The sequence below is a fragment of the Dendroctonus ponderosae genome, unplaced genomic scaffold, assembly GCF_020466585.1.
Source record: "Dendroctonus ponderosae isolate FM_Combo_2020 unplaced genomic scaffold, Dpon_F_20191213v2 Dpon_F_20191213_22, whole genome shotgun sequence".
NCBI classification, from domain to species: domain Eukaryota; kingdom Metazoa; phylum Arthropoda; class Insecta; order Coleoptera; family Curculionidae; genus Dendroctonus; species Dendroctonus ponderosae.
Window position 1 is genome coordinate 1 of NW_026018385.1, and position 18,284 is coordinate 18,284.

Below are 18,284 nucleotides of genomic sequence, written 5' to 3' on the forward strand. Positions count from 1 at the left end.
GACAAAATAAACCCAAATAAAATGATTTTGTTATGTTCGTTAATGAAAACGGGTTTCCATGAGCCTGGATTTTATTGATATTTTTAGGTTTTTTTTTAATAATTTTAACGGAAAGAATAAACAGCATTAGTGCTATCACAACCAAAATGCTACTATTTATGAACACTTATTTTCATTTAAATAAAGTTTTTTTTAGATCAACAATTAAAATGAAGTATAGCTTGTTCAAAAAGAATTAAGAGCTACAGACGCTATTCGTTCTGCTTAAAACAATAGTTTTTTTGTTCCTATTTTATTTTTTTCCAGAATGTTTTTAGAACTTTTAGAGGTGTACTAGGTGTTGCTAGTTGCAGGGGCCGTTATTTATTAGTTTTCTTAAAATAATTTGTACTTTAAGTATAAAATATTATTTGTTGTACAGCTAAATAAGATTATTTATTAAAAAATATTAAATTAATTACAGTTGTTTTTGCAAGTGAGGCACAACTGCCCATCGCCTTATGACGCAGCTATAGCACGAAATCGGTAACCACGAGTAAAATCACATTCACCGGTTAAATTTACAGTTTTAAAAATTCTCAGTTATACCAGTGATATAAAATCACGCTTTAGCTCAGCTCTAGTGGTTACTTTTATTAGTTCTCTTCACCCTCAACCAGAGATCGTCTTCTTCTTTATCTTTGGCACAGCTCCTATCTGCCACTAACCACAGATCGTCGCAGACTGGACCAAACTAACCTCTGTGATTTGGCTTCTAACCTTTAATAACGCTCATTCTGTGAAATCCTGCTTTGGGAAGACTTGTCTTCATTTATGGGATAGTTTCATTAAAAAACGAATATGGAGTTAAAAGATTTAGAAAACGACAAAGCAATAAAAGAAAAATTGTCAAATCTTCGCAATAGTGTGCAAAAAATTAAGAAAATACTCGATACAGCCCTAGAAGCTGATACCAGCCAGTTCTCCTTAAAAGATCAAGTAGAGTTTGATTTATTTCTTACCTATGCATTAAACGCGCTGTACTGGATGTATCTGAAAACCAAAGGCGAAGATCCAAATTTCCATGATGTTAAAAACCAGTTAGCTAGAGTTAAGGACTACATGGTCAAAGCGAAACAGGTACCTGATTTATTTTCCAGCCATGCTTTCAAATGGTTTTGGGATTTAATTTATTGACGAAAGTTGCTTGCAGGCTGACGAACGAAATACAATAAGACCTAAAGTAAATCAAGCTGTTGCAGCGAGATTTGTAAAACATGGGATTCATCACAAAGAGGAAGAACAACCTCCCAATAAAAAAATAAAATTTGCGGATTAAACTTAGTTATTTTTTATAAAAAAAATAAATAAAAGTTAAAAGGCACTCAGTGCACTGTTGTTCAAGGGATTGAACATTTCTTTAAATAACTAGTTTCTAATTATACTTTATTCTAATAAAAACTTTTTATTCTCTTAAGTGTCAAGTGTCCCTAAAGTGTTCTCCTTAAGTAAGTCTCCAAAATCAAGGAAATTTTATGTGAAATCTGCTCGAGCACGGATTTTATTGCTTTTAAATGCCCATTCTAGGGATAAAGTTGGTATCTTTTGGTTCAAAGTTGATATTCCAAAATCCCCCGTTTGTTATGGAATCAAAAAGTCCTGGTAGATTTTGGGCGAACACTGCAGTTTCAAATTCTCTCACTTCCGCACAGTGACGTAGCAAGGTTAACTCGCACCCGGGGAACCATTTCTTTTTAGCGCCACCGATCCTCATTCGAATTAACTCGACCCAGAAATTGTTTGTTTTGAGCGCCTCTTTGTGAGTAGCGCCCGGGGCAGGATGCCCCCCTTCGCTACGCCTCTGCTTCTGCAGATAGAAACAGTTGCTACTCGTATCTCAGATTCAACTAACAACTTTTCGTGACAATGATAAGATGTAGGTAAAACTTTTAAGAACTAAATTTTGTATTTTTGAAGAATCAATCAGTCCCAATGTTTTTACTTTTAAAAACTCCGCAAAATGCGTTTTTCCCGCTATTTTAGCTGAATTGCACATTGTATTTTGTTATTTCCTGGTAATGGTGATTTATTCCAAAAACTCTCGAGCGGAAATAGGGCCTAAATAATCAATCACGTTATTTTATTTAATTCCTCAAAATGTGGCAAAACTGATTCTAAATATTTTCTGTTATTCGCTTTATGATAATTAGAACAAACGTAGACTTTTTTGTGATTTCTATTGGATTTTTCACGACACTATTAATTAGTCTCAACTGAACTTAAGTGAAAATTATAATAACAGAAAACTAGATCTATACTTAAAAATTATTCGACCGTCTAATATACAAGAAACGAATTTAAAAAATTGGTGACTTATGGATTTATAACTATAGTACTATCCTATCTTTCAATAATTATAACAAATTTGGGAATGAAGCAATACTAAATGTAATGTTTTTCTCTAAAATCTTCCACCAAACGGCCTTTGCATTCTTCTGGGTCGTCGATTACCGCCATAGCCTTGAGCACCCCTACCTCGTTCTACAAAAAAAATACGAATGCATGTATTATTTTATACCTATCTATTACTTTCCAAAATTTTTATAAATATATTGCAATCTGTTTCTGAGATATAGCCTTGTAACGCTTTAAAAAACTCACCCTGTATAAATAAATATATGCAACTACCCCAAAAATTTGCCATATAACTCACATTTCCGTAAATGCGAATTGAGACGTTTTTTTCAGTTGCAAATGAGGTCTTCATAGATGTCCAATATTATTAAAAATAAATGTTTTTGAGAAAACTGAATTGCCAAGTAACGGTTTTCTTAATTGAGATTTTTGAAATAACGACCATATTGTCATAAAGTCTGCTGACAGGAAAACTACTTATTCCGGAGTTAGAATGAGATCACGAAAACATATTTACTAATTAAATAGTCCGTTAAACTATATGTATATTTTTTATAGTGAATTTTCGATAAACAATTTTCCTGTAAAGGCAAATTCTAAATTGCAATGAATTATTTTCCTTTTCTTCGTTAATTTCATGACAGGTCTTACTTTAAATTTACGAAAAAACTTTCTCCCTTACCATGGTGCATTTGTCTCTGAGGCAAAGATCTTTGATCACCCCATACTATGGGAGTCGGTAAAACTCTAGATCCCCTTGTAAGATTTTGTCTAATAGGACGTCGATCAGACATACTGGCACCCCTGTTTAGTGTTCTTCTCGGTTCAATTGGACTTGGTGAGGCTTCGGCTTCACGTCCCTCCTCTTCGCCTTCCTCAGTTGAGGGCTGCTTCTCACCCTCAGAACTCACCTGCAACAGAACAATGTAACATTTTCAAAAAATTTAACTTAATGTAAAACGTACCCCATCATCTCCCTCTGCGTCGTCTTGACGGTTCTCTTCTGATGACGTTCCAGCTTGAACTGGAGGTCCCATCACCTCTTCGGAACCTCCGTCAGCTCCAGTTTCCTCGTCTGGACTTAACATTAGTTGCGGCATATCATCTTTAAATAAAAATATCAGTTATTACCATGTACATTGTGAATGAATGATGAAATTGAATGGAAAAATGATATGAACCATTTGAATTAAATAGTGGCAATTCCGAAATTGTTTCTACCAACCAAAGCTAAATTTCGGTACGTTTTCTTACCATCACTATGACTCGCATGTCTATCACTTTGGTCGTCTGCAACGTTAGGAATTGATTCTTGAGGCGACGATTGTAAGGGAGTTGTGGGTACACTGCGGCCAGTACCTGAAACAAATGCCAATTATTAAGAATTTCATGTGTCCTTCTAGTCCATGGGTTGGCTGAATATGGTTGACAACTCACTAAATACACACAAAGTCTAAGTCCTAATTGTATAAATTCTAAATAGCTATCTGAAATTTGGAAACCTAAATATTTCAACGGAAACTATCCTCGAGAATTATGTAACGTATGTAACATTCCCCAAATGCCGCATCTGAATCAACCATAGCATTCAACTGTCCCATGGACCATCAGCTACACCTACTATTATCATCAGCTTGAGGGACCTCCAAACTATGTTCGGCGACCGATTCGATCGTTCCACGAACTTGAGATTCATGTCCCGAGCCTGCTGTACTGGTCATTTGGGATTCGTTGAAGGTGAATCGTCCAATTGCGCTGGAAGGCACGTGAGGCGAACTCACGGCTTCACCGAAACCATCAGAACGACGTGGTGCAAATAACGTTGGGGTGGAAGGTACAATTCCATCATCTAATCCTCCCTCATCCAAAAGACCTGCTAGGGGAGCTCCCATGTGGTGTCGATGAGGAAGAGGAGGAACTAGACGAGAACGCGAAAAGGTCGTTCCAGGAGTGGATGATGTAGATGCGCGAGAAAAGGAGCTTGAAGGTCCTGCAGCAGCTATCAATACATTAATGCATTTCAGTAGGAAAGCACCTAGTTTTAAACACCAAGCATCCGCGCTCAAACCAGAACCTTGACATCATTAAATCTTTATTTAAGCAGCCGATTATGTTCAAGCCCGAGTTGATATTAGCCCAACAAACGTACTACTACGTATCATACTCTTTATAATTGGTTAATCTTTAGATTAAGCTTATAATACATACCGTCAGTTCCACTACTTATGGCTTCAGACTGAGCTTGTTGATCAGAGGCATCGCCTTCAGCAACTTCCTGACTTTCACTTTGATTTGGCACCTCACTGGAATCTTCAATTACCTCCACCTCATTTCCTACTTCATTTCCACCTTCCTCTTCATCTTCCACGTCTTGGCAATCAGCATCTTCATAAGTGTCTTGTTCCTAAGGCAGACATATGCAAGGTGTTTCAAAATAAACTTTATTTGTTTAAGGCGACTGGGGATTATTATTAAAGTAGAAATGCGTTTTTTAAATTAGTTCTTATTACATTTGATTCAAATACAAATTAAAGCAAAACTTGTTTAAAGTTAGGCAAAATTTGTGGGGACTTGGTGAAAGTTTTTCAACTGTCGCCGGGAACCACCGCTAACTATACAGGGTGATTTACGTAGACCGTATATTACAAGTTTACCAACTTACAGTTGTTTTAGAAATTTCAAATTTTGTTTCCGGCAATAACGACTCATCCCTAAACCAGGTAAAATATATTTAGCTCTCCAGCTGTACAGGGTGTATGAAAATAATAACGTAACTTTTTTATTATAAATGTAAACTCCTAATTTTTTAGCATGATTGGATTGGCCACCCTAGCTTTGTTTACTTATCTCTAGTTTTTGATATACCTCTATTGTTTAATTAAGAACATGTTATATCAAATTAACGGTTTTAAATTCAAAACCGAAATTTGGTAGGTAGATAGCTGAAAGCCCACACTAACTCCCCATATGACTTTGTAGCATATGGGTGCATACAGCACAAATATTGAAATAAAAAGAGTCAAAAAACGAGACGACTTGTTCGTTTCTAAAATAACTGTAAGTTGGAAAACTTCTAATGTACCGTCTACGTAAATCACCCTGTATATGGCAAACTATAAATAGGAAAATTTTGAAATTTGGAAAGTATATCGAAGTCATTGCGGGTAAGCAATCCAAAATATTTTCAACATGGACATACTTTTGTATGTTATTACATTATATTCCAAATTCTAAATTGTGTTTTTCTAAGGTTATAATTTCGTTCGCAATGGAAGTATCAAACCGGCAACGTGGCAATGAGACGCGCAAGCGCAATCAGCCAGGACTGGTGTGGACGGTTACGCAAAAAATATTTGCGGGTGGGTCACATGTCGAAAATATATCGATTTTTTGCTTGCGACACTTTAAAGAAACGGTTTCGGTGGTGCGATCGGTGACTGAGACTCGGTGCTGAGTTTGGCCGCAGTCCCTCCCCCTTTTAACTCTTCATTTTGTTAGAAGGGGGGATAAATAATAATTCCTTTAAAAAATCTTAATACAACTTACGTACCATTTTTTCCCACTGATGGGGCTATTTTCTTTACGGCAAAAATTTTATGATTTTCATTTTGGTAATTATAAATCGATGGGTATTTCCGACTTCCTCATTCGCTAGCTGCGACTCGAGCCGTCGCGTCTCGGGTCGGAACGAACGACCGAACTTGTTTATATGCACAGTACATTAAAGGAGTAATTTTTATATCAGCCGCGAGTCGCAATCGCACCACCGAAACCGCACGTTAAAGCGGGAACATTGGTCATGATGCCAATTTTGAATCAACCTATATGTGCAATCAAAAATTCGTTCTACCATGTAGAAAATAGCGGGAAAATAGTAAGCAACATACCATGCCCTCCATATCATACGCCTCTGTGTCGTCAGGCTCTTCCTGATCATCTCCCTCCCCTTCATCAGGAGCAGTTTCATCGTCACTTTCTACCACGATCACATTATCATCATCCTGATCGCGTTGACTACTAGTGGGAACCTGGTACTCAACATCCAATCCACTGTCGCTGACGGTTCCAGCCTGCTAAATTAAATGAGAAATTATACAAGAATGAAATTTCAAAACGCCTCAAGTCGCATTACTTGTAGTCTGGTTCGTTTAATCTGCTGCTTGGTTTGAGACTTTTCTTCAGCCTGACAACTATCAGTGTCTGGTTCTCGTTGCCTTTTAAGTCCTGCTTGCGTGGTTGTTACTGTATTTGAACTACTTGAGCTTGTGCCTTGTTCTTGAGTTGCACCACCACTGCTTGGTGGTTCCACTCTTGGAGATACCACTGCTAAAGTTTGTTGCTGAGGCGCTGGTTGTATCTGTAAAGTAAAATAAACAGTTATTATTTCCAATCTTCAATTTTTCTCGTTTTTTTTGTTATTGTGAAATGGTCAATTTCTATACCTGCATGGCATTATCATCGTCCTCCGACGACTGGGTGGGTGGAACAGCCACTTGCCTGGGTCCCACAATAGCAGAACTAGCTGAACTAGTAGCCGGAACATAATCTGTATGAGAAGAGGTTGGGCTACTAGATAAAGCTTCGATCGAAGATGATCCTGTAGTGTGAACCTATTCAATTTAAGGAGTACACATCGTGTTACTACTTGAAGCCAATTATCAATTACGTTTGTCTACCTGTTGTTGGGGTGGAACCATTACTGCGCTAGGGGTTTGGGTAGTAGGTAAAACCGCTGCCGTTCTCAATTGCTGCGACATTGGTCTAATACTTGCTAATGGTGGTTCACCAACATTCCTCCATGGCTGAATTGGCACCGATTGAGTTTGGGTATTAGTTGAATGACCTAAGGAATAATATTGCAGCAAAAACTTGAAAGAATCATCTCATAAACATGTAGATAAGAAACAAGCCCCCACGTTTCCGCGAAACTTGAAATGGGTTATAAAACCAGTTGGATTGAACACTAAGAAAATACAGGAAAATATTGTTGCACAATCTGCACCTTCACTATATCCGGATGCTACTGTATGTATTTCGTATAGATGAGCTGACAGAATATGGACTTTAAAGTTTTAATCAAGAGAATATCAAAAACTTACCAGGAATGGGTTTTATATCAGCTGTCGGTCTTTCTGCTGGAGATTTATCGCTGGATGCTGAGCTTGTGCTTGGTTTAGATCCCTGTTGCTGGCCCAGTTTTCTTTCCAATTGACTAATCGTTTGCTTCATCGAATCAATCTCCGTCGTATGGGCGATCTTATCCTGTTGTAATTTTTCAATCAACTCAACTTTTTCCTGCTGCAAATTGTTTATCCTTTCCAATAATTCGCTGTTGCTGTTATTGGCATTCGACTGATCCCCTGCGCTTCCAGACTTCTCTTTGCTGAGTTGCTCTTTCAAACTGCTATTCTGCTCAGTTAAAGAGACAATCCTATCTTTGGCGTTTTTGAAAAGGGTCTTAAACTTCTCTTCTTTCTCTTGGCTAGTTTGTTTCAATGAATCAATTTCCTTTCTTAAGGAATCGATTTGGTCTTGACTGCTGGTGACCTGTTGACTCAATTGGTCTACGGATTCCTTGTGTGAAGTTTCTAGCTGATTAACCCGCTCTTCATGTTCAGATTTCTGTTGTTCAAGCAATTGAGTTTGTTTATCTGAATTAATACTTTGTTCAGTCAGACTTTGCTCGTTTTGCTGCTTTAGTGACTCGATGTCTTTCACTTGATCTTCATACTGAGTCTTGTACTTTTTCGCAATTTTTTTCACTTGGGTCAAATTATTCCTTAGTTCACTAACAGACACATCCCTAGTGGCGATACCTTCGGTAAGTTGTCTATTTTCCTCAATTAAGTTCTTATTAGCTTGATTCTGCTGTTCAAGACTTTCTGTAATTTGGCTTACTTGGCTCTGAAGTCCAGCAACTTGCTCCCGAAGCCTAGTCATTTCATCTGCTTGATTATTGTTTTGAACTCGTAACACCCTGAGCTGCTCTTCTAGTCTACCGACATTTTGTTTCAGGTTATTATTTTCATCATTCAATTTTGCGGTATTTCCACGCTCAACTGTTAATTGTTTCGCAAGAGTCTCGCGTTCGGTCTGTAATTTCTTCCAATCTTCAGGGCTGGTTCTATTAGTTTTCTCGATTAATTGATTGGCTCGTTGCCTCCACCGAGTACATTCTCCTCTGAGGGATATATTCTCATTTTGCATCTGATCTGATTTGGTCATCAGATCGCGGTTTTTCTCTTGAAGCGGAGCTACTTCTGCCTCCAATATATCAGCCCTAACTCGTAAAGCTCCCATGTCCTCTAAGAGATTGTCGCGTTCTTGCCTCAGTGCTCTATTGCTATCAGTAATAGCATTGAGTGTTTCCAATTTGCGCAATACTTCAGCATGTTTAGCGGCGGATATATTAGTAACTTCAACCTGTTGGCGTTCGGATTCAATTTGTGCTTTAAGTCCTTCAAGCTGTTGCGAAACAGACTCAAACTGAGATTTTAGTCTAAAATGTTCAGCTTCTATTATATCGGCTTTACTCACAGCAATATCCTTTTCATGTCGCAAGTATTTAATAATTTTCAATAGTTGTTCGGAATTATGAACATCATCTTCGGCAAGAGATCGATTAAATGAAGTTTCACTAGATGGAAGACTGGTATTTTGGATACTTTGATTCATAACATTATCTGCAGACGCCCGAGATTGTAGAATTGTTAATTGAGTATTGAGTTGTTGAATTTGATCAAGCAACAAACTATTCTGATCATCCATATTTTTAAAACGCTCTTCTAGTTTCTCCTTCTCTTCGTTTAAGATTTTCTGCTGTTGTTGAGCACTCGCCAAGTTTTGACTTAGAGCTTCTACTGCCTGATCTCTTTCAGATTCAATAGATTTAATCAGATTCCTTGATGCATCCAATTCAGATTTCAGTTCTGTTAAAGCTTGCAAATCTGCGGAATGCAACGTAACTTCTCTGGCATATTTATTTTCAACAGCCTTTATTTGGTCGTTTAAGTTTTTGATATCAGCTTGAGCATTCTCTAATGTTTGTTGAGCAGAGCGAAGATCTAGACTTTTTACGTTAAGTTCTTTTTCAAGTAGTTGCGACTTAGTCTTAATATTAGAATTTGCCATATCTTGATCATCCAATTGTAAAGAAAGTTCACCTTGTAATTCTCCACATTTTTCTTGTAATTCTTTAATTAATTGTGTTTGTTTCTCAATTTCATCTTTGTATTGTTGTTCTTGATTCACAACGTCTTTTAGTTGCTTCTCAGCATTTTGAGCTATATTAAAGTATTCTTCAGAAGCGGCCTTGGTTGATTTTAGCAGTGTTCTCAATGAGTTGATTTCGGCTTGGGCGTCACTGAATTGTTGCTCTAAATCTCTTAATTTTCGACCCTCTACACTTGAATCTGGTATAGCAAACACGGAACTCTTCAGCTTCATGGATAAATCTTCGATGTGCATAGTTTTATTGATCAACTCTTCTCTGGTTTCTGCAATTTCTTTGCGAAGCTTATCGGCTTCCATCTTTTCTTCTTCCATTCTTTCTACAGCTTGTTTAGCTTGTTTCTCAAGATGGCTTGACAACTCCCTAAAGCGATTTAGTTCTTCATCTAACCGCCGACGTAGAGTTGAACATTCTAAGTGAGCTTCGTCGAGCTTAGCTTGCAATCTTAATTTACTCTCAGCGTCATTTCTCTCCAAAGTTACTTTAATTAATTCAATATTACTGTGTAACAAGTTCTGTTGATGAGCATGTTGTTTTTGCATATCACACTCCTTAAGAAGCCTGCGCTCAGCATCTCGCAGAAGAGCATTTTCTTTTTGAATATTGGCAAGCATTACTTCAGCTTTCGAAGCTCTAGTCTGATTTTGAATTGCTTCATCTTTCAGATAGGAAGCAGCTTGTTCATGTTTGACGATGGCTTCACTGTAAATTTTATTTTGCTTCTCAAGAGCAGTTATTTGTTTTTTGTAAATCTCAGCATTATTCTGAAGAGTCTTGAATTTTTCTTCGGCTAGTTCCGATTGTGCTGCAAGCTGGAAATTCAGTTTCATAAGTTCTTTAGACTCATTTCTAAAAGATTCTAATTGCTCTACTAATATTTTCTCATGGTCCGATCTGTCTTTTCTGTATGTCTCGAATTCTTCTTTCATTTGTTCAGCTTGTTTTTTATACTTGTTTATTTGGATTTCAAATTCGTGTAATTTTTCTTCATCATTAGGGCTTGAATCAGAATCTGACTGAGCCTTGGAATGGTCTGCGTTGTCTTGACCGGATAAACTTCTCTCAAGTGGAGTTGCCATATCTCCTGCCCCTTTCATGACTTGTGAATATAAGTTCTTATACATGTCCCTTTGGTTTCTTAAGGTTGACATCATTTTTGTCTGCTGGTCCCGCTCATCCAGTAACTCACTCTGTGATTCTCTTAATTCTTCTAGCTTTCGTTGCAAATTGGCTATAGCAGCTGGATCAAAGGATTCTGCCTCTTGCTGGTGTTCTGATAGTTCTCTTACTAAAGCCAGCAACTTCTGGTTAGTAGATTGCAACTCGGCGATGTCATTAAATGTCACAAGCCGTTTAGTAATAATATCAGCTGAATTGACGCTATCACTTAGGTCATTGTCTGTTGAAGTGGACGATGAACCAATCCTTGAATGTTCCACTTCTTGTAGTAAATGGATAACTTGTCGTGATAGATCAGCTATTTCTTTCTTCATTCTTTGATTTTCTCGAACAGCTTGCCCCTCAATTCTCCGGTTAGATGTCTGCGCTTCGCGCAGTTGTTGAAGTTCGGCTAATAAAGAGTCGTTAGACTGTTTCAGAACTTCGTTTGCATCAAGGGTATCACTGTATTCTTGACGCAGCTGTTTAATCAACGGACCTTTCTCCTCGATTTCCTTAACAATACACGTAATATAGTTATTAAGTCTTGTGCACTCCTCCTCTTTGCTTGTGAGCTGTTCATTAACTGATACGTAACGTGAATACACTTCAGTGTATGTCATTCCTGACTTCATCATTCGAGATACTGATGCTGCTGAAGTTGAAATACCTATATCAAAATATAATATATGAGTACAACAGCAAGATAATAGTGTTTTGAACGGGTTCTTACCTTCGATGTCTCTACTCAAAGATTCATTCTTATTAAGTTCAATAACTTCATTGGCGGTTTCAAGTTCCTTTTTCAACATAGCAATGTAGTCGTTTTTCTTTCCAATTATCTCTTCGTGGGCCAAATCAGTTTCTTTACTTTTTGTTTCAAGTTCGCCGTATTGTTCAGTAGCTTTACGCAATAGTTCTTGAACCTAATAAAGCAAATTAGAATTAATCGATGCAATATATAATAATATATAATAATAAACAAAATGATTAATCAACGTACCTCGCTCAGACCACTCCTTAGTTCTTCTGTATGCTTCTGGCTTTCCTCATGCATTGACTTGTACGTATTTGCCATTTTAGTTTTGCCTTCAATTTCACAAACATACGATTCATTGACTTTTGCATGGGTTTCGTTTAGGTTAAATATTTTCTGAGCTAATTCCTCGTTCCTTGTCGTTAAAGTTTGGTTCATTTCTGTCAAAGATTTTACTTGTTCTGTAAATACGCCCAATTCTTGCGTTCTCTCTGCTAATTTTGCTTCCAATTGAATGCATCGTGAAGAGTTATCCCTCCTCATATTAAGAAGTTCATCAGTTCTCTCCTCGAGTTCCTCTAAAAAGAATGGAGAAAACGCGCTTTCAAAACATTGATTCATTCCGTTTCAAGCTCTGAAAATTTATTTGCACTCCCGTAAGTTTAAAACGATTATTTTACGACACTCTTCATGGTGCTTAAATACACAATAGAGAAAAAATTAAGTTATTGTATTACAAATTATTTCAGAAAAAAATTGAAGTGATGACGTTCTGGTTTTTGCACCAATAAATTGTTTTAAAAAAATCGATAAATAAGGATTTATTATCACCACCGCTTGTAAGTTCTTTACAATAATTGCATTTGTTATGTAACATGATACAACTGATAAGGTAATAAAGCGGAATGCTTACTTTAGGGTTTCGGAAATGGGCAAAATATCCTTATCAGTAATGGAACATGCAAGAGTATAAACTGCACATTTAATAAAAGGAATGATAGTAACAAACAGTGCACTTGTTGCAGTGCATTGGGATTACTAATATTTTTCAGTATACTTCCAATATCCTTGGTATAAGATTCTTCAATATAAGATCAATCCCTTAGCACCCCAACTTGCTGCCCACTTAATGATAAATAGTGGACGATTTCTCGTTGAAATATTTCTAATTCTGCTCTGTATTGTCTTTAAATGACCACAATAAGACAAAAAAAATATTTGGACAAATAAATAAATTATTTAAAATAAAACACAAATTTATACATATGTATAGGTATTCGAATTAAAAAACTGTACACCGCTGCACAAACAGACACGCTTGCAAATACTTGTGAAAAGGGTAAATTAAAAACTGAACGCTCAATAAACCAATCACATAGATTATTAATCCACCTGGTGATATATGACAAGTTTCTACATATTTTATACTGGTATCGACTACGTTTCTGAAGTACCTTTTATATTCATTTAAAATATTTGCTTTGCGCAAAAATGAAGTAGAATAGAATAGAATGAAGACTTCGGTATAAGCTAAAGAGTTGAAAAAAAGTTGACAGAAAATTAAAGCAGAGAATTAGCAGATTGATGTCATCACATATAATTGATACTCTATTCGAATTAGAACAGCTACTAGAATTTAAAACATACACTTATTTGCTCACTTTTAAATAGGCAAATTTAGTCACAAATTTATTTACTTTGATATTCTGCTCAAACAATAGAGTTGTTGAAAGAAAGGAGTTTTCTTACGTTCTTTATTATGATCTTATACTGAGTACTCTTTCTGATAAAGCACGAAATTCTGAAGAAAATGTAAAACATCAAAAAACCAAACCGTAGGATCTCACTAAATTACATAGTCGATATTACGTTTTGATAACTACATTTCGTTCTTTATAAGAAAGAAACACTTGGTACCAATTCATAATAGAAAACGAATGGAAACTCCTTCTTTATAACACGGCCAGGCCAGCGATCCAAATAAAACAAATTTAAACCTTAATTTGTAGAAATATATCCCTGGAAGCATCTGAAGAAATCAGTACTTTCAGAAATTGATTCATAAAGTAAAGAACCAATAGATAAGGTATAAAAAAATACAATCAATTGAAATAAAAAAGACGATGCTTTCCACATAGAAAAATTAATTTAAACTAAACAAAGCACCATAGATCGATGAAAATACGGAATAATTTCAAGGGCATATTTCTGCAATTGTAGAACTTTGTTATAAAAGGTGGTCGGAAAATGCGTTAGAAAAATTTGAAGGGTGATTCTAGATGTTAAAATAATGGTAGAAACTCAAGCAACAACAATTCGAAATTTGAATATTTTCGGTATATATTTATCAGCAAACTAAATATTTCTTTTAATTTTTGACCAATTCTGAACATTTATTTGCGGTTCAAATTGAAAATCGGTATAGGGTAAAGTAATGTGTGATTTGAAAGATTAGATTCACATGCCTCGAAAAACTTCTTCGTTTAGGAGCAAATCGCCAATAAAGCTTTTATTACTTCAACCTAGTGTAATTCAGTTGTTAATTGGAATTGCAACAAATCAAGTCGTCTGGTTTTAAAATGTGCCAAATTTTGCAATTTATAGTAATTATATTATTTATTTTTGTGCTCTAAAACTACTCAATTAGATAGGCAATAATACAATAGAGTGAGTAGAAAGTTATAAATATCTAGGCCTGATTTCTGATTATAGAATTAAATGGGATAATCATGTAAATTATATCTATAGCTAAAAAAAGAAATATTTAATTTTTGTTTTTGCAAAAAATAGGTATAGAATGGACCATAAAACACTACGATGTACTATGCTTTTTTCAAGGTTTGGTTAATTATTGCATAATTGCTTGGGGTGGAGCGTACAATAATTGTTTACACTTAATGCAGGGTATTCAAGGGAAATTATTGAAAATTGTAAACAATAATCAATTTCAGCAACATAACCCTCCACTTACCGTAACCCAATTATTCCAATTAGAGGCCATATCTTATCTTTATACTACGTTAAGAAATAAATAATAATAAAAAAAGCAATACTAGAAATAAGAGTCTTCAGTTGCCAATGATTCATAAATCTATAAGTAAAAAAAACAGCCACTTTGTTGCTATAAATATATACAATATAATGACGGATGATCTGAAAGTACTAGTGATTAGCAAAATCTCGATTAAGAAGAGACTAAGAATATTTATTAGAGAAAAACATGTATCGCTTAAGAAGAAATTTATCTTGTACTGTTTTTGACTTTTGCGGAAATTTCTTTCTAGTCAGTTTCCAAAACAATTGCCAACTTCTTTTTGTAAGTTTTTCTTCAAACTGGAGAAACATTTTTTATTACAAAGTTAAACATTAATATGAGAAAACTATGTACCAATTTTCAATTGGATCCGCGAAGAAATGTTCAGAATGGTTAAAAAAAGAAAAAAAAATCATGAGCTGTAACTAGAAAAATATTCAGATTGTAGAATGACCCTTTAAAATGTCCAAACGCATTTTCCGAACACCCTGTATAATACTTGTTCAACTACAAAAATGATTCAACCAACACTAATTATACTAGTGAAGAATGATAACGCATAAGAATGCAGTGTCCACTAGATTATCAACATTTTCTACCTTGTTGATATTCATATTCTGCTTAACGTATTATTATTATACTATACATATGCTACATGTTTCGTTAAACTTATTGATCAGAAGAAATTCAACAAAATATAGTGAAATACAATTCGGTCATTCGGTCAATACAATAAAATAACAAAATTTAGATACCGAGTATTTCTTGCAATATACAGGGTGTCCGTAAGCACATGACGAAATTGGTTCTGCGACATTCTTTGGCTCAAAAAAATACGATCTGATCTAACTTGTATTAAGAAAAATATCTGCCTTCTGTGCTATTGATGGTCAAAGTTCTTCAAAAGTTCCGTTTTTTAAATATCGGGAGAATTATACGATGCATTTTAATGAAACTGGTTGTCAATTTGTTCTTATAAAGGGTGTTTTTTTAGAGACATATCTTTAAATTGAAATAAAACTCATAAAATTCATTTTAAGGTCATGGTACTGGCTTTATTGAAAATACAATTGTAGGCCCTTATAGTTTAAATATTGTTTGGGGCATAAGGGCGGCGCAGCTGGTTCGAATGAAGAGCAATCCTTCGTGGATTGCCAATTTTCGACCATTTTGATTCCACCAGATCATAAAAAAGCGCACCAAACAGTAAGTTTTTCTGGAGATTACGTCGTCTCAATAATTGCTTTCGGATTTTTGTCCCACCAAATTCGGCAATTTATATCGACAATTGCTGTTCAGTTTGCCAAACTTACTGTGCGCTACTTGCATTTTACTGTGGCCATAATCGTGTTTGGCTCAATGGTTGCGTAAATAAACAAAATTGCCGGATTTGGAGCGACGAGAATCCAGAAGCCATTACTGAGACCCCGTTATATCCAGAAACTCCCTGTTTTTCTGCTTATCGTCTGAAAGAAGTTTGGAAGTGATGGAAAATTGGAGTTCCAGATAGCTCTTCATTCGAGCCAGCCGCGGCGCATTATACCCCAAATCATAGTTAAGCTATAATGGCATACAATTGCCTTTTCAATAAAGCCAGTACCATGACGTTAACAGATTTATCGAGTGTCTTGGTACAAAAACGTCCAGCTTTTCATTTGGCAACTGGAGTCAACTCAATTTTTTGCATTAATCTTTTTTAAACATTTTCGTGCTCTTTGTAAAATCTTATAGCATTCATAGTTTTTGTGCAAAAACGACATTTCTGTCTTCTTACCAACTAACATTTTTTTACCAGCAAAACTTCAAGTATTTGTTTTGTAATGTCGGGTGAGTGTTCAAATTAATTTTAATAAAGTTTCCAGTTGATTTGTGCAGAAGCGGAAAGCTCGCTTCTTTTCGACGGATTTCTGTGGAATGCATTTCGAAAGAACACGCTTCCAAAGAACGGCCCGGCTAAGATTTTGACCATGATGGTCAGCTAATAGTTATAAAACGCACAATTAATTGATTATGAAAGAACATTATCGCTTACTATATTACAAAAACAGAACTCATTGCTGGTCTTTGTATATCAGTAGTCTTACAAGTAAATTTAGGACCGAAGTATAGAAGTAAGACATCCCAATGCAGCGTTCGCATAGTTACAGTTTGTCAGAGTTGTTCACCTATACCCTAAGCGCTCACTACTAGTATTGCATGAGGTGTTCAAGACTTTAATAGTCTGGATGCCACGTGATAAAGTTAAATGACGTCTACCTATACCTTTTCGTGCACATTATAGTAAAGTTTACGCCATCATCGATTGTTTAGAAATTGAAATTCAGAAGCCGGAAGATCCTATTCTTAAATAGCAAGAAAACAGAAATTTCGGAGACGAAATAAAAAGTTCTGGAGACACCCTCTTTGAATTATCTCTTATTATGTCTGCCTTACTCATATTTATTTTTTACATTATTCTCGATCTACCTGATAGTTTAAGCATTGCTTTAAATTATTCAAGTTATTGTATGATTTTAAGTAGTTAATTCTTTGCCATAACACATAAGCGCCCTTTATTAGTTTCAATAGTCACCACAAATATCTTTATTGGTGAAAAATGAAGGTACAGAACTATGAAGAAAGGTGTGAAATAACTTACCTGTAAGACTCTGGATCTGACTATTCATCAAAGATCTTTCCTGCTCCAAGCGCTTCTCTTTATACTCCAAAGTCAATTTCATAGATTCAACTTCTTCAGCTTTAGCCAAAGCTTCACATTTGGTATTGATAGCATCTTCAAGCTGTTTGGTCAACGTTTCAATATCCAACTGAAGCATCTCAGCTTCTCCAGTGCGTCTTTGTAACATTTTGAGTTGTTCATCACGATCATCCACTGCTAGATTTCGCTCATGGCGGTACTGGGCCGCTTCGGATTCCAGTTGATTGGCCTGAGTCTGCAGTCGAATGAGTTCAGCAGAAAGGGTTGAGACTTGGTTCTCTAGTTCGGTAATAGATGACCCAGCCGCCTCCAACCTGGCCTTAAGAGCCTCGTTTTCACTCGAAATGACATCGTTTTGCTCTTTGAGTTCAGTGGAACTCTTGTCTGTTGACAAAACGTTGAACAATCAGTAAAAAGTCCTCACTTGCATGAAATCCAAATCTGTTGCTCTAATATATCATACCTGAATTGGTGCTCTTTGTTTCCAGTAGCGCTTTCGTAGTGATAAACTCATCGAACTTTTCATTGACGAATTTGGAGATTTTTTTCCCGATTTCCTTGGGAACCATCTCCCATTCCTCCAGGCTCACCACAGGCTCAAACGGAAACGACTCCATGGTGCAAACTATTACAAAAACCGACTAGCACACTTAATTAAATAAATAGAACGGGTTTGCAGCTCATTAATCTAAATTTGCGAACATTACAAATGAGAAAGCGTCGAGATATTGACCACCATGCAATTCGACAATGAACGAAACGAAAACATGCCGGCAAATGCTCAACGCCACCCGGGTTGCCACATAGAGTCTAAGTGTGGGATGCATTGTAGTCTTCATTGACTCTTTAATTTAAAAAAATTGAAACTTGTTCCTTTTCATTTTCTGTCTACCGCTAAAACTTCTTTTATAGGCTACTTGCGGAGAAATCTGTAAATATTCTAAAGGACAACTACGGATCTTTTAACAGGAAAGTCATTCAGTTCAGTTATAAAGAAATTTGGCTATTGCTG

General features: G+C 36.0%; 2 protein-coding genes across 4 annotated transcripts; one reads left to right on the forward strand and one right to left on the reverse strand.

Moving 5' to 3' along the window:
• Positions 1 to 686: 686 nt before the first annotated feature.
• On the forward strand, positions 687 to 1,456 carry LOC109534492 (nuclear nucleic acid-binding protein C1D). Its single transcript, XM_019900201.2, has 2 exons — positions 687 to 1,119; positions 1,193 to 1,456. The coding sequence occupies exons 1-2, from the start codon at positions 841 to 843 to the stop codon at positions 1,316 to 1,318; spliced, it is 405 nt and encodes a 134-aa protein (XP_019755760.1). The 5' UTR covers positions 687 to 840; the 3' UTR covers positions 1,319 to 1,456.
• Positions 1,457 to 2,199: 743 nt separating this feature from the next.
• On the reverse strand, positions 2,200 to 18,071 carry LOC109534491 (nucleoprotein TPR). Of its 3 annotated transcripts, none has more exons than XM_019900198.2 (15): positions 17,736 to 18,071; positions 17,213 to 17,656; positions 11,787 to 12,118; positions 11,517 to 11,709; positions 7,494 to 11,453; positions 7,071 to 7,237; positions 6,837 to 7,004; positions 6,527 to 6,751; positions 6,282 to 6,464; positions 4,603 to 4,798; positions 4,016 to 4,393; positions 3,649 to 3,753; positions 3,360 to 3,499; positions 3,077 to 3,305; positions 2,200 to 2,520 (listed from the first exon to the last, which is right to left on the reverse strand). In XM_019900198.2, exons 1-15 carry the CDS (start codon positions 17,887 to 17,889, stop codon positions 2,441 to 2,443), a joined length of 6,954 nt encoding a protein of 2,317 aa, XP_019755757.1. In that variant the 5' UTR covers positions 17,890 to 18,071; the 3' UTR covers positions 2,200 to 2,440. The 3 variants fall into 3 exon arrangements, with proteins under 3 accessions (XP_019755757.1, XP_019755756.1, XP_019755759.1); XM_019900197.2 differs by having other exon boundaries at positions 6,282 to 6,467; XM_019900200.2 differs by lacking the exon at positions 4,016 to 4,393 and having other exon boundaries at positions 6,282 to 6,467.
• Positions 18,072 to 18,284: the final 213 nt, after the last annotated feature.

What these genes read in the sequence shown, in the direction of transcription:
- LOC109534492 (XM_019900201.2), top strand. Translation starts at nt 841, where the DNA reads ATGGAGTTAAAAGATTTAGAAAACGACAAAGCAATAAAAGAAAAATTG. An exon ending in ACATGGTCAAAGCGAAACAG is followed by an intron (nt 1,120 to 1,192) that starts GTACCTGATTTA and finishes AGTTGCTTGCAG; the next exon opens with GCTGACGAACGAAATACAAT.
- LOC109534491 (XM_019900197.2), bottom strand. Translation starts at nt 17,889, where the DNA reads ATGGAGTCGTTTCCGTTTGAGCCTGTGGTGAGCCTGGAGGAATGGGAG. An exon ending in ACATGCGAGTCATAGTGATG is followed by an intron (nt 3,500 to 3,648) that starts GTAAGAAAACGT and finishes TTTTATTTAAAG; the next exon opens with ATGATATGCCGCAACTAATG. An exon ending in ACGCAGAGGGAGATGATGGG is followed by an intron (nt 3,306 to 3,359) that starts GTACGTTTTACA and finishes GTTCTGTTGCAG; the next exon opens with GTGAGTTCTGAGGGTGAGAA.